Here is a 16,564-nt window from a genome sequence, read left to right on the forward strand (position 1 = left end):
GTCAGTATTTTGCCTTATGAACTATCTGCAGCCAATTTTAACTTTAAATATTCTTTTCTTAAAGGTCCTTCTTTTATAAGGTCGTGGACATTTGGGATGTTCAGCGACTCTGAGAGCACTGGAGGAAGCAGTGAGTCTAGATCTTTGGATTCAGAATCTATAAGTCCAGGTATATGAGTATTTAACTCTAGCAGTGAAAACTCAATAAAGGATTAAAATACTCCTTTTGAGAAATATTTTACTACTTACTTTTATAATTAATTAGAGAGAGGTGTGTGTGTGTATGCAGTTAAAAGAAAAATAATAAAATAGAACATTATCAGTAAATAAGGTACCTCTGTACACCTCCTTGATAACATTGCCCGATTCCACCAGAATAAAGCATCAAATGTTTTAGTATGTGTATCTAGTTGAGCCTTCCCCTCTTCAGAATTATATACAGATGGAATCATGCTGTTCTTTTTTTACTTCCATGTGTCTTTTTTTAATGTCCATTTCAGTGTAAGTAGCCATCTTTAATTTATACTCTACTTTGGATAGTATTCTATTCTGTGAACATAACTATTATCTATCTTTTGGATTGTTTTATAGTTAATTGCTGTAATGGACATTATAGTTAACACTAATTCTTATGCCTGTGATTGCTATTCTTATTAATTTTTTATAAATGTACTTTATAGTACTTTGATAATTTCATGCTCCTTAGAAAGGCAGAGAAAGTGTCTGAAAGCTCCTATTGTGGCTTCAAAGAGGATAACATGCTGTAAGTGATACTACAACCAGCAGGAGAAGGTAGCACTTGAACCCAGGAGATTTTTACTTTGGCATTTTTTCTTCTCCACTCCTCTAACAGAGACTGTTCCAGTTCTGTTCTTCCTGGCAACCTACCTTCCTTTAGGATCTTAGCACTCACTGCATTAGATAATGTTATAGGATTTAATCACAGAGTCCAAGGCATTATTTTTTAGTGTTCTGCATATTATAGAAATTTTATTCATGTAAATAAATCTTGGAATTTAAGTTAGAAATAATTTCCATGCAGCCCTGTTATTTGTAGGCTTGCTTTATGTCCTTTAAAACTAGCTGTGTTCAGAGGGATACTCTGGAGATATGAGCCTAAATATTTAACCGAATATTTGTAACTAGCTTTATAAAAACAGTGTGGTTCCTCAGCAATCCCCAGAAATTAAGACCTGTTTTAGAGAAAACCCTAAATTATTTGGGATCCTATGAGATTTCATGTAAATTAGACAAAATTATGGAAACTTGGTCACAAGGTGAATGGGTGAAGACCTGAGTATGCCTAGCCTAGGAAAGAGGAAACTTGGGGACATGGCAGCTATCCTTAAATACTGGAAATGTAAAGGTGTAGAGTGCTTTTGCGTTCTCCTTTAGGGAGAAATATATCCTAAGACTAGGGTTTATAGAGAGGCAGATTTCTGCTCAGTAATATAAGAGAGCCATTTTACAATTAGAATAGTTCTAACAATGGAATATGCGACCTCATGATTTCTCAGTCATTAGGGACACATTCAAAGCAAAAACTAGGTGACTACCTTTTAAGCATATTATGCAGAGGAATCTTTTGGGGAAGGTATTGTTGTTTTAAATCATTTATAAAGCCCTTTCTAACTCTGAACCTTAGATAGTTAAGGCCGTGAATTAATTCTTAACTATAATCCTGTTTTAATAGCAGGGAGCAAATAAAAATAAACGCCATTGCCTAGTTGGACTGCTCCTGAACCTGCTTTCATACACATAGCTGTGTCCTTTGCGGACAGAACTTGCATCTTGGGATCTCAGTTCCCTGTCAGGAATCATTGTTCCTGATTCCTAATCTCTTGTTAACACTGTTCACATAAATATGACATTACTATTATATTGCTGAATTTAAAGATTTTTATGTATTTTACAAACTTTAGGTTACATTGTATATATTTATTTATAGCTTAACTCAATAAGCATTTAATGACAACTTTGCTATTGTGCCAACTACTCTGTCAGGTATTAGATATGATGTGAACAGAAAATACTTCCTGTCTTGTAGAGCGTACAATGTTTAACACTATCAGAAATTGATAATTAAGGTCTCATTGGGATGAATGATTCTCAATTTTACATTTACCTGAAAATGTCAGTTTTGGTTCAATTTTCTTTGGTTCAACTTTCTTTTGAATAAGTATTAGAATTCCCTGTACCCAAAGTCTGAGAATGGAACACATTTTTTACATTGTAGCTAATAAATATTATGACTGTGTTATTCAAAAGATATTGTCATTTTGCCTTGGCCAGGTAGCTCAGTTGGTTAGAGTGTTGTCCTGATAAACCAGGGTTGCAGGTTTGATCTCCAATCAGGGCACATACAAGAAGCAACCAGTTAAGTGGAACAACAACAAAAAGGATATTGTCATTACCCATTTGTAAAATTCTACAGGGCATGGCCAGATAATTGTATTCATAATTCCTTTTAGGAGATTTTCACCGAAAACTTCCACGAACTCCATCCAGTGGAACCATGTCCTCTGCAGATGACCTAGATGAAAGAGAGCCACCTTCCCCTTCAGAAGCTGGTATTGACACTCTGAATATCACTGAATCAAGCTCTCACTAAACCAATTGAATCAGTAGCACTGCATGATATTAGGACAGTACTATAATGCAAAGAATTACAGACGGTCCTCGGGTCACGTCGGACTCGACGTATGTCGTTTCGTGGTTACGTCACCATCTCCCATTTATTTATAAAAAAAAAAGTTCCGTCATTTCAATGTATGTACATATATGCTTTATGTTTTTTATTTATTTACCACAAGTAAAGGTCAGAAATTGTTATCTTTCTTTTAAATTTTTTTTTTTTACTGTTTCACTTAATTTCGCTGTGTATGTGCTCCATGTGAGTGACATAGGTGCTTATGTAGGTGGGTTCCAACTTATGGTGAAAATCGCGTTACGTTGTGCCATAGGAACGGATCTCTGATGTAACCCGAGGACCTATTGTACTTTGCTGTGTATTAAACAAAAGGCATTATAATGACTTAAATACATCAAATATATCTCAACAAATTATGTGCAAGTATGGGTTGATAATATATTAATCAATGTTACAAATACAGAAAGCAAAACTACTCAATCTGGAATGTATTAGCATGGTGCTAAAATAGGCTAGATATTTTGACCTTTCATAAACCTAATATAGTGCTTTAACTGTTAAAAGTATTGCCATGCATGAGAAATTCTGAAAAAGCCTCTTCAATAGAAATAGAGCAAGGAGTTAAGCAGGAAAGGTAAATAAGTATACTTTTTGAGGACAAGGAAAGTGGATGTTGAAGGATATAAAAGAAAAGTCTTTTTTTTTTTTTCAAAAAAAATAAGTCTTACCTTAATGACTTGAATTAGACTCATATAAATTAATTTTATATATTTGAAACCTCCAGATACCTGTTTTGGCATCATTTCCTAAAACAGTACAGAACATTTGACCTCTAGCAGGATATTCATATATTACTAGCTAGTATTAGCTATAATTTTATGATGATTTAAGACTAACTTTATCTGTAATGGGAATATGACACAGTTACCTCATACAGCTAGTTTTCTTTGAAGTTTTTATAAAAGGGGCATTTTATAGAAACCCTATGTAAATGCCACCTATATAAAACCCTTCCCAACTTAATAAAGAGCATATTAATAACAGTGTTAACTTTCTGATTCTGCAAACATTATGCTGTACTATTTTAGAAGTATCTTACTGGTTTGGTGGTGATTTTTACTTGTCGTTAAAATGTTTGATAAATGTGTGCCTCGTAAGAGATTTCTAAATTAGACCCTTTATTTTATAGACTCAAAATAATAGCTTTTTGTAACCTTTGAATGATTGCAAATTTTTCAAAATTTTTTGTCTTATGAAAAAAAGTCACCTTACGATTTTTATATAATAATCTGTTTCTATTGCAAGGACCCAATTCACTTGGAACATATAAGAAAACATTGATGTCAAAGGCAGCTCTCACTCACAAGTTTCGCAAGTTGAGATCCCCCACGAAATGTAGGGATTGTGAAAGCATTGTAGTATTCCAAGGTGTTGAATGTGAAGAGGTAAGATCTTTCTGGAATTACATTAGCCCCTTAATGCTTTTTGTTTTATACTTTTAAAAATTACTTCTACTGATTAGGATTGCAATTAAATTGAACCACATGTACCTTCTACAATTTTATATTTCATTTTGCTATTAAATGTATTCCAAACACCATAAGTAATACCTTTTAGACTCATTTTTTTGTGTTACCACTCTACCTTTAGCTTGTCCAGTTGTGAATAGTTTTAAGATAAATTAACCAGTTTTAAATTATTTTCTTAGTGTCTCCTTGTTTGTCACCGAAAGTGTTTGGAAAATTTAATCATCATTTGTGGTCATCAAAAACTTTTGGGGAAAATACACTTATTTGGAGCAGAATTCACACAAGTTGCAAAAAAGGAACCAGATGGCATTCCTTTTATACTCAAAGTATGTGCCACAGAGATTGAAAGTAGAGCCTTGTGTCTACAGGTATGTTGTAACTCTTGAAATGAAAATTTTTAAACAAATGCCTGTGTGATTTATTCTAATGATAACACTTTAAAGGAAAATGGTGCTCTTAATTTTTAATAAGAACTGATTTTATTCAGATTTATTTGGAAAATATTACTTTATTTAACACAAGTTTTTTTTTTTCTGAAGTACTAATAAAAATTGAAGTGGGCACATCAAAGATATTTAAATGTCTACATTTAGCCTTTGTTCCAAACAGAATTTTGCAATATTTTCCCTCTTTCTTCTCAAGGGAATTTATCGTGTATGTGGAAACAAAATAAAAACTGAAAAACTGTGTCAGGCTTTGGAAAATGGAATGCAGTTGGTAGACATTTCAGAATTTAGTGCACATGACATCTGTGACGTCTTGAAATTATACCTTCGACAGGTAAAGTCTACCTTTAAAACCTAACATTAACTGGAAAAGAGCAAAAATATGATTTGTATTTTGATGACTACATTTCCTACACATATGTTCATTGACATAGACCATATTAATATCTTTCTTAATATATATATTAAAGTATATATAAAATGTATGTACAGTTTACAGACCAATAGTAATAAAAACAAACACTCATTTCCCATTACCTAGCTTAAGGAAATAGAACACCTACTATACTTTTTAAAAGGGTTCTTTGTGCCCCTTCCCATTGCAGTCTGTAACCCCACTCCAGTGGTTTTTCCTAGCCGTGTTAATAACTCCCTCTCCTTTCTTAAGTTTTAATACCTGTTGTGAATTCCTAAACAGTATATCATTAAGTTATAGAAAACTAAGCAGAAAGCATAAATCTAGCTGTGTAAGGAAAGACTATTACATTGTTATAAGAAGGGTCGATTCAGTAACAACAGTGTCTGGGTCATAGTCCAACTTTACCTTCATTGGCACAGTGTTTTACATACCTGTTGTGGGAGGTCAGTGGGCACCATCATGAGTGTATCCTAGAAGTTCACCACACTTGGGGTGTCAGCCAGGGCTATCCTATAAGCTGGGTTCTCTGGAAATTCAGCGGGACGATGGTTGAGGATTGGCCTGCTTTGTATTTCCTCTTTCTGTGCTCATTGCAGTTTACAGGATTAGGTCCAAAGAAAACACTTATGTAGGGTGAAATAAGTGGCCTTTGTGGCTTCAAGGAGCAGCTCATGGAGGGGTTGCTGGAACAATCTGCACATTGTCATGAGAAGCCAAGTATTAAAAATGACCTGGGCCAAGCCCAGCAGCCCTCTGTCCTCTGGTGAAAATGAAGAGAGTTACAGAGAGCATAGTAACCACAGTCCTGAACATGTCCCTCGTCAGAGTTCTGCTGTCTGTCTGTCATCCTGGACCCTTTCGTCTCCACCCTCTTCTCTTTTGTGAGGTTGCACCTGTCTTCTGTGCTTTGTATTGATTTATTCTGTTTTAGTCATGCCCATTCCTTGAGCAATAAGATTACATATTGGAAACTTTATTTGTCTGTCTTTATTCCATTTTCTTGATGGGAATTAGAGAGTGTGGATGATGTGGAAGGATGTAATATTTATTCTAAGCTGGAAGTTATTCAGAATTTTGAAGGCATTTTTCTTGTTCTTTTTGGAGACTCGGATCCTTCTCATTCCTGAATATTTGTGTGTGTGGCCTATTCTCTCTGAAAGCTTGTAGAGCAGCGGTTCTCAACCTGTGAGTCCAGACCCCTTTGGCGGTCAAACAACCCTTTCACAGGGGTCACCTAAGACCATCCTGCATATCAGATATTTACATTACGATTCATAACAGTAGCAACATTACAGTTATGAAGTAGCAACAAAAATAATTTTATGGTTGGGTCACAACATGAGGAACTGTATTTAAAGGGCCAGAAGGTTGAGAACCACTGTTGTAGAGCTTTCTTTTTCTCCCTATTCTAAAATATCACAATGGTATGCCTTGATGTGGGTGTATTTGATCTGTTTCAGGCGCTCTGTGAAATATATCATTCTGGTTATTTGTCCTTTAATTCTTAGGAGTTTTATATTATTGCCCACTTCTCCCCTCTGTTTTCTTTCTGGAACTTATATTTGGACATGTACTGCTTCTGTAGTTCCTTTTTTCTATTATTCTTTTTTTAAAAAAATACTTTCTACAATATTTCCAACGCTTTTCATTCAGCCCTGCTGTAAACTATTTCATTTCTAAAGTCATGTTTTAATTTCTAAGAACTCTGGTTCTCTGTTTTTTTTATAAGATTCTTTCTTTTTAAATGAATGCAGTATCTTACCCACTTCAGGATATTCATAACTTTTTTAAAAAAACATTCTTGCCTTGGCTGGGTAGCTCAGTTAGTTGGAGCATTGTCCTAATGTGCCAGGATTGAAGGTTCAATCTCTGGTCAGAGCATATGCCGGCATCAATCAATGAATGTGTGGATGGGTGGAACAGCAGGTTGATGGTTCATGTCTCTCTCTTTCTCTGTCTCTGTCTCTGTCTCTCTCTCTCTCTCTCTCTCTCTCTATCTATCTCTCAAAAAAAATAAAAAATAAAAAGTTAATAAATAGAGTTCTCTGCATAGCCTCTAGCCCTATCCAATATAAATATAATGTAGATCCATATATAATATTAAATTTTCTAGTAGCCATATAAAAAGAAAAAACAGGTAGACTTAATTTTAATATTTTATTTAACATTGAATATATTTGTATCTAATCAATATTTTTAAATTGTTAATGAAATATTTTACTTTGTTGTTGTTGTTGTTAGAGTCTTTAAAATCTGATGTGTATTTTTCATTAAAAGCACATGTCAGTTTGGACCAGCTACATTTCTAGTGCTCTACTCTTATGTTGTTAGTGGCTACTACTGTTTAGAAAAGTACAGTTTTAGACCTTCAAGTTTTAGGGTTTGATTTTTTTACCTATTTTGATTTGTCTTCCATGGTTGTTTGCTTAAAATGAAAGAGGTGGGAATTGAAATGTCTTTGGAAGCTCTTGAATATAGGAAGTCTTTGAAGATTTTGAGCTTTCCCGAGAGACACCCGATGTCTGCATCTCTAGGTCTTTATTCTTGTGTTGGTGTGATACCCCAGAGAAGGGTCTTTTACTGCCTGGAGGTATGGTGCCAGGCTTTGGGAGCCAAGTAGGATAAGAAGGCTCTAGGATCTCTGCATTCAGCATGCATACAGTCATTAAATTTCTATCTATACATAAAAGCCTAGTGACCGTTATGGTGGAACGACCAGTTGCTATGACGCCCACTGACTACCAGGGCAGATGCTCATGGCTGGTGAGCACAGCAGCGGTGGCAGGAGCCTCTCCAGCCTCCAAGGTAGCGCTAAGAAGCAGCAAGCCTGGCTTCTCAGGGATTGGGCCTAAGTTGGCAGGCAGACATCCCCCAAGGGGCCCTGGACTGCGAGAGGGCACAGGCTGGGCTGAGGGACCCTCCCCCGCTCCTGAGTGCACGAATTTCATGCACCAGGCCTCTAGTTTTTAGATAGTTGCTTGCCTGTTTCTTGCATTTGGCATTGCTCATCCAGAGAACCCTCAGTTTTACAGTACTGCCCAGAGAAGGAATTCCAGACTTCTGGAGAAAAGGTTGCTCTTACATAGGATGGAGACAAGGATCTAAAGATCTAATGCTTCTTGGCTAGCCCACCCTTCCTTAGAATTAGAGCACCTCATGCTAACAGTCCCTGAGTCTCCTTAGAATCCTGTAAACCATGTTGGGTCTCAGTTTGGAATTGTAGCTTTCTCACGCCTGCTAAGTTAGCACTTGTTCATCTGCTCTTCAGCTTGTAAAATGTTGTTTTTGGCTCCATTCATTGGTGTTCCCTCAGTTCTGTGGGCTTAACTGTATTTCAGTGGGGTTTCAGAGAAAAAGAAATTAGGGTACAAATGTTGGGCCTGTCATGTTAGCCCAGGAAATTATTGATATCTCTATAATCACATTAAAAGATTCTCAGCTGAGACATAAAAACATATTACCTTTGAATGACTATAAATCTCAGTTAATCATCCTTTATCTCTTCCAGTCAGTCAGGAAAAGGAAATTAATGGGTCCAATACTATTAGCTCTCATTCTGTCTCAGGAATACTATGGGACCAAGATTTTAGGGTGGGTGACCATACTCAAATCTAGAGTATGAGCGATCAGCCTTTATTTTACTCATATACCGTGTAGGAAATCTAAAATTCCAAGAGGTTAAGTTACTTTCTTCAGATCCTGCAGTGGTAGAAATTGATATCAAAGCATTCCCTCTCTTGGACCAGCAGGGGAAACTGGATAAGCAGGTACCCACCTCACCACAGATAGTATGGGACATCAGCTAAGTAGAAGTACACTGTATTTTCCATCACTGAGCAGGGGAAATATTGAAGTAAATTATGGCATGGACAGATCAAGGTGGCATACCCTTTGATGACAGAGGAATTTTTCCTTTTGACCTTATGACAATTCAAGTTGTATTTAAAAATTAGATAAAATGTTGACATTTTCACTCTTGAAAATCATATTATCTTATGCTAATCTTCAGTCTGATTTAAGTAAAACACAAGGACCCTATAGAATTTTGTCTCCATACCAGTAAAACTCAGAGTATAAGCTTTTCCTAATTAACTTGACTTGTGTTGTATATCATCCTGGGTTTGTTTCAGTAAAACAGCCGAAGAACATGCATGCTAACTTTGGGGCAGTAATGATTGTAAAGGTTAGACTTTCATGATTATCAGTTAACTCATTTTAAATAAAGATATGATTTATGGTGATTGTCATATTCACTTTATAGATCACATCTGTAGCATTTAGAACTTAAGTCTTATTCATGTTAACCCATTTAGTAGCTAGTCAGTAAATTATTAATGGAGTGGGGGGAGACAATGGTATTTCTAATGCAATTTTACTTCTTTAGCTCCCAGAACCGTTTGTTTTATTCCGATTGTACAAGGAATTTATAGACCTTGCAAAAGAGATCCAACATGTAAATGAAGAACAAGAGACAAAAAAGGATAGCCTTGAGGACAAAAAATGGCCAACTACATGTATAGAAATCAACCGAATTCTTCTAAAAAGCAAGGACCTTCTAAGACAGTTGCCAGTATCAAATTTTAACAGTCTTCATTATCTCATAGTACATCTTAAACGGTAAGAACTTTGCATAAGAAGAGCATTCAGTAGTGGATAGATAATTGATGAGTTTTTGTTTTTGTTCTTTAAAAAAATGTGGTAAAGTCGACAATGTAAATTTACCATCTTAATCATTTTAACTGTACAGTTCAGTACTATTAAGTACATTCACATAGTTGTGCTATTGTATTTATTCTTCTTTTTATTGATTGATTTTAGAGAGAGAAAGCAAGAGAGAGAGAGAGAGAGAGAAAAACATTAATTGGTGACTCCTTACTTATGCATTCTTTGGTTGATTCTTGTATACTAGTATGTCCTAACCAGGGATTGAACCCACAACCTTGGCGTTGTATTGTGATGCTTTTCTAACCAACTGAGCTACCCTGCCAGGGCTGTGCTATTGTTTTTTAAATGAACATTTCATTTCTAATATGTGTTAGAGAAAAGGAGATAATGAATGTATCCATATAGCCAACATCTTTTCCTCAGATGCCTCCTACGTGCCAGGCTCTGGTTGGGGAAATAAGAATGAAAACATAATGTTTTTGCCACCTCTTGTGCTTGTCAATTTGGGAGGTATACAAGTGCAGTGCAGCATCATTTATGTTATGGAGCTATGCACAGCATGCAGAGGAAGATGGCGGAGGGTAGGTCATGAATTAGAGAAGGAAGCCCTGAGCCAGACTTGAGAAACTAAATAGTGGCTTGGTGGCAGAGAATGTGCAGAAGAGCATTCCTGGCAGAGGGTAGCAGACACAGAGACATATGAAATCATTCTGCATTTGGGAAGTATAAACAATTTGATTAGGTTAGGATATAATAAGCAGTAGCAGGAGTGAGCTAGGTAGAGGCCTGGTAAAGAAAATCTTACATACCTGGCAGATGAGTTGACTATCTTCCTTCTGTATTCACTAAAGAATTATTTTGAGCCAGGAATTTGATATGCTGAGATTTGCCTATTAGATCTTTCAGGAAGAAATATGGAGAATAGTTTGGAGGGGTGGCCTTTTACTACAATTCAGATTTCCTTGAATCATCAGAGAAAGAAGGTGATAAGAGCTTGAAGTAAGGCCAGAGCAGTGGGAGTGACAGTACAGCAGAGAGATCTTTAGGAAGTAGAATGAGCTAGGCTTGAAGACTAGCTGTGGACAGTTCGAGCAAATTTGACCATGATGTTTACATTTCCAGCCTGAGGACCTACCTTTTAGGGGTATTTTTTTTTTCCTTTCTGCTAGTAAAACTCTAGTAGTTCCTTCTACTTACTTAAATTTTATCCTGATTCTATGAAACCCAACTTAGTGTGTGGTCAACATTTAATCAAATAAATTTTTTTTCTTAGACTTCTACAGTCTGTTTTTTCTCCATCCTTCCAAACCTTCCATGATGTTAATTACTATCGAGGAAGTCTAATATACAAATCTCACACAGCTTTATGTGTTCTACTCCACAGGGTCGTAGATCATGCAGAAGAAAACAAGATGAATTCCAAAAACTTGGGGGTGATCTTTGGACCAAGTCTTATTAGGCCAAGGCCCACAACTGCTCCTATCACCATCTCTTCTCTTGCTGAATACTCAAATCAAGCACGGTTGGTAGAGTTCCTCATTGCTTATTCCCAGAAGATCTTTGATGGATCCCTACAGCCACAAGATGTAGTTGTGTGTAGTACAGGTGGTGTTGCACCTCAAGTAAACCAAGGCTGTCTTCTGAAGCCTCTCTTATCACCAGAAGAAAGAGACCCAGAACATTTCATGAAGTCACTGTTTTTCTCTTCAAAGGAAGTGAGTTTTGACCTTTGTGGAATTGTATTAGAACTTTTTAATATTTATATGGTTATAAATCTTTGAACGGTTTGTTTATTGTGAGGTGTGTTTTGCTTTATCACGTTTAAAAATTCTCTCCCATTAACAGGACATCCATACTGCAGACAGTGAAAACAAAATTCTTGAAACATCTGCATCTATTGAGGAATTAGAACAAAAGCAGAATGCATTAGAAAAATGTGATGTGTGTCTCATTGGTGAGTGGCCATGTAAAATATATGTTTACTGATTTAAAACTATGTCAATAAGCCATGAATTAAAAGAAAAGCCAAGGTGTGTGGAGGTGAGAGAAGTCAGAGAATGAAGCTTCTTCAGTTAGTGGATCTTGCTAGCCAGCAGCATAAATGCAGTTATGGGTATCTTGACTCACTTTTAAGTGAATACCATTCTTCATAATAGTCTTTCTTATAAAAAGATATCTTGGAGTTCATAGGTGTTTTTTTTTTGTGGGGTTTTTTTTGCTCTTTCTCAATTTTTTTTTGCCATCAATTATAGTCATAGAAGAAATGTATTGATAGTATGATAGTTCATTAGCATCTCTATTACTAAAGATCATTGTATTGATCTAACTGCTCATAAAGAGTCAACTAGACTCCTAAAATTTAAAAAATTTACACTCCCAAAACTCCTAAATTTTTTTCAAATGTATTACCTGTCACCTGCCTTTAGCACAGTAAGCACATAACTGTTTGTCTTTTTATTTCCTAGACTACAGTCATTTTATTCACTGTGGGATAATTTTATCTGCAGTGATTGGTAACTATCAAGCTTGTGGAAAGGCTTTCATTTATTACTTAATTCTGTACATCACTAGAGCTAAATTCCATCTCTTAAAAATGCAGCCATATGTGTTAAATTGGGATGTATAATCAAATAGCATTGGCATAGCCTGACTGGGTACCTTCCTCTCTCTGCTAGGCACTATGCTTTTTGTTTGGTTTCATTTATCTGACTTTATCTTCATGACAGTGCTATAAAGTAGGTACATTAGTTCCATTCAACCATAGTTTAAAAGTGCGAGAGAGTGAAATTATACCAAAGGTCATGTCCCTAATAAATCATTCAGTCCGTATTTGAATCTATGTTTGTACTTATTTTACTATCCCATGACCTAGGATTTCCAATTAGAAACAATAATAAATGCAATTTGTGAGTGCGTATTGTATACCAGAAAATTCTAAGCACTTTTCATGATTAGATAGATATTCAGGCCACCCAGCAGCATAAATGCAGTTATGAGTATCTTGACAAATGAAGACACTGAAGGACAGTGAGATTGCCTTGCCCAGTGCAGAAGTGGTAGAGTTGAGCTAACCCCAGCAGCTGGGGTTTGGAGTGTGCACTTTTATCCATTAGGCCAGCGGTTCTCAACCTGTGGGTCGCGACCCCTTTGGGGATCGAACGACCCTTTCACAGGGGTCGCCTAAGGCCATCGGAAAACACATATATAATTACATATTGTTTTTGTGATTAATCACTATGCTTTAATTATGTTCAATTTGTAACAATGAAATTGGGGGTCACCACAACATGAGGAACTGTATTAAAGGGTCGCGGCATTAGGAAGATTGAGAACCACTGCATTAGGCTATGAGCTTTCCCTTCAGAACATAAGAATATACTTTGATGGGTGTCTACAGCCCCACCGCAATGAGACAGGTCCCTTAAAGTGGTCTGTATTAGTAAATGTGGGGCTGGGAAACAACGGAGTGCTGCTTGGAAGCCCAGGGAAGAGAGGTCGTCAATCTCAGCTAAGGAGGAAGGTCAGATGAGGTGTCAGCTGACAGTGATTCTGATGGGCACCCATCAGAATAGATCGCTGCCCAAAAGAAGAGCATGAACAGAGGACTGAAATTGTCCAGAAAGGAAATTTTTGTAGGGAAGACGCAGCATACAGGAAAAGTGCATAAAAGAAGTCAGGGTTCTAGTTTGAGAAAACATGGGCCATGGGTTCAGACTTGATAGGAAAGAGAAGAAAGTAAGTCTTGGAGTAAACAGTAAATGGAGTGAATGACATTTTTTCCTTAAACCTATTGAACCTTAATTGGACAGGATTAATATTATAGTCCATTTATTAATTGATCAGGTTAAAAGACATCTAAGGCATTTCATATACTATGCTCTCGCTGTGAGTTGACTATAACTGAAAAGCAGATTTAGGGAGTTGGCAAAAGTGTTGGGATTCAAGGGCACACCTGTATTTGGCTGGCCTGTAAATTGGTGTAACTTTTCTGAGGTGAATTTACCAATGTCTGCCTGTTGAAATCATGACAACCCTTTGACCCAGCAATTGCTTGTTTGTCAATGCATGGTGCATAAAAAATACTTCAGCAAGTTTTTTTTCCTGTTTGTTTTTTACTAACCAACAATGGATTTTGTAGCTGTTTATTATATTGATTTAAGTAAAAATAAAATTCTAACATTTTTATTCAGAGTCCACCTTTAAACTCCTCTGCATAGATAACTAAGAATAATGGAAAAATATGTAAGACTTTTGTTGTTTTGAGAGCATGTTCCTTTTGTTAACCAAGAGCCAGGAAGTTTGATTTTTAAATAAATCTGTTCCTTTTTCAGACAACAAAGTGTGTTTGCATGTTGACCAAGAGCTTGAATCAGCATCACAAAAGATGGAAGATGTTTGTAAAACCTCCAAGCCATTTTCTCTAAAGCCCAATAGGGAAACAAACAGTGTTGTTGAGAGGTATACTCCAAGGACCAAGATTAGACCTGTAAGTTTGCCTGTTGAGAGACTGCTGCTTCTTGCAAGCCCTCCTCATGAGAGAAATGGCAGAAATATGGGAAATGTAAATTCAGACAAATCTTGCAAGAATCCTGCCTTTGAAGGAGTTAATAGAAAAGACACCCCTCCCATTTGTTTCAGATTTGATGGCTTTCACCAGCAAACTCTACAAAAAACAGGGGAGAAACAATATGAACAAAAAGACCTAAATGCAAAGACTGCAATAGTTGTGCCCAATGCACTCCAAGAAGGAGTGATGACGAGCATCAGGGTTGGTGGGGACCATCCAGGCAATGCCACCCAGCCTAGTAAGCCATCCACTGAAACAGTAAGACAGGTGCTGGAGAGACAGTCCTCTGACTCCTGCCCTCCCGCTCCTGTCAGAGCCCCCAGAACACTGCAGCCCCAGCACTGGACAACCTTTTATAAGCCACGTGCTCCCACTGCTAGCGTAAGAGGGGTTGAGGAGAAGCCTGCAGCATCCTCCCCAGCAGTGTCTCCTGGCATAGCTCACGCTCCTCGGGGGCATATGCTGAAATCAGTTCCAGACTCAGAAAACGCACCAGCTTGTCCCATACAGCCGACAAGTAAGCCTAAAGAGAACTCTCAGGAGCATGATGTGCCCGACGTGCACCCAACATGTCAGAGGCCAAGGCTTAAACGAATGCAACAATTTGAAGACCTTGAAGATGAAACCCCACAGTTTGTGTAGTGTTGTCTTTTTTAGTTGTTTTGTTTTGTGGTATTGTGTTTGTTTTGTGAAAATTTTTGACAGGGCCCCTTGTGTATAGGATTGCCAAATCGTGGATTTCGTGGATTTCGCTTGTTGTCATTGTATTGTGTTATCCTGTGTTGGTTGTATGGAATGGTAGAATGTTTTGATAGGGCCACCTCTGTGTCTCACTGGAATTATCTGTATTTTTGAAGTTTAGTTGATTTTCCCCATAAAACGGTCCATTTAAATGCATCCCTAATATATGATACAGTTCCCAACTAATAGCTGCAATTGGGAAGAATCAGCTTTATTTTTTTGAAATGAAACTATGTGCTTATTTATAAAAGAAACGTTTCTGAATGCAAGTGCCTAAAAGCTCTTTGTTTAGTATGATTGTTTTTTTAAACACAATTTTATAGTGCATCTTTGACCATTGTGCTTTTACGTTATGTATGCAACCTTTTATTTTTCAATTGGCAATTTACTTTTTAATATTTATGTAATGGCCAAAAGCCTTGCAAACCTGCATATAATTGCATTTCAATTAATTGCCATATTTACAAGTGGTAGTTGAATTGTCCAGAGAAAAATGCACTTAAACCAGTTTCTAAATTATATAGTGCAGTTATGTCTTATTTGGCTTTATAATACACTTAATTTTTACTTTTGGCTTTGTTCTGCATAAAATTTTGTTGTTCAACACTCTGAACCTTTTGGTATTTTATATAATGGTCCAAAACATGTTTTAAAATTTAATGCATTTCCTCTTGATATTGTCTGGGTTTAAAAACACAAACATTTCTTTTGTATGAAATGTTTTTACTTATGAATAATTTTATATACTTTTTCTACCCGGATTTTTAACATTGACAATGTATGTTTCATCTGAACCGTGCACAGATTTATTTAAGTTGATTCTAGGTATAGTTCAGTAAGCCTCATTGTTTGGAATTTGAGAGGAGGTATAAATGATTGGATATATTTCATATATAAAATTCTGAGTTTTTAGAACTAGTGCAGTTCTGTTATTTTCTGGGTTTCATCATTTTGCCTAAAATAGGATATAAAAGGGACAAAAAAAATAAAATAGCCTCTTTTTGTATGTGTGAATTCAATTTGTAGTAAATGCTTTTGTATGACCATATTGTACTTGATAAAAATACATATATATATTAACCTGTTAAATTATTTCAAGTTCTTGTGACTTCTCTGAAATTGTTGCCTCTTAGGCAGTGAAACTTTTAAGGTTTATTAACCATTGGCTTAGTGATCAACACTTGGGTTCATACATCCCTTGACTTATTACAACATGGAATGCATTTTATGGGAAGTTGTTACATAGTTTTATATAACAATCCCTTTGTGCTGGGGCCTTGTTTTTAGTCCTCATTGTATAAAATACAAAAGAACTTTATTGCTACGAAAACCTAAAAAGAAAATAAGAGTCAAGGGTTACTGAGCCATCTCTATGTGCCTTGAACTCTGGTAAGTTCCTACATAAATTATTTCAAGTTCACAGCAGCCTATAATGGATAGCAAAGTATTTTGTCATTCCTGTGGTATAGATATAGACGAGGACACTGAGCTGAGTGGTGTGCTCCAGGGGCCACAGGTGTAACCGTTGGGATCAAGTCTCAAATACAG

The 16,564-nt window shown here is 36.4% G+C and overlaps 1 protein-coding gene across 2 annotated transcripts in view; it reads left to right on the plus strand.

Moving 5' to 3' along the window:
* The window catches only part of ARHGAP29 (Rho GTPase activating protein 29), a 59,312-nt gene extending 43,207 nt beyond the window's left edge, over nt 1–16,105 (plus strand). For both annotated transcript variants that reach the window (XM_006763679.2, XM_006763680.2), the window contains exons 14-22: nt 65–169; nt 2,472–2,570; nt 3,956–4,095; nt 4,359–4,547; nt 4,822–4,959; nt 9,428–9,660; nt 11,093–11,423; nt 11,554–11,662; nt 14,040–16,105. In XM_006763679.2, coding sequence (XP_006763742.1) covers nt 65–169; nt 2,472–2,570; nt 3,956–4,095; nt 4,359–4,547; nt 4,822–4,959; nt 9,428–9,660; nt 11,093–11,423; nt 11,554–11,662; nt 14,040–14,917 — 2,222 coding nt within the window. In that variant the 3' untranslated portion in view covers nt 14,918–16,105. The remainder of the gene's footprint in view (nt 1–64; nt 170–2,471; nt 2,571–3,955; nt 4,096–4,358; nt 4,548–4,821; nt 4,960–9,427; nt 9,661–11,092; nt 11,424–11,553; nt 11,663–14,039) is intronic.
* Nucleotides 16,106–16,564: the final 459 nt, after the last annotated feature.

This window comes from Myotis davidii, unplaced genomic scaffold, assembly GCF_000327345.1.
Source record: "Myotis davidii unplaced genomic scaffold, ASM32734v1 scaffold1335, whole genome shotgun sequence".
Taxonomy (NCBI): Eukaryota; Metazoa; Chordata; class Mammalia; order Chiroptera; family Vespertilionidae; genus Myotis; species Myotis davidii.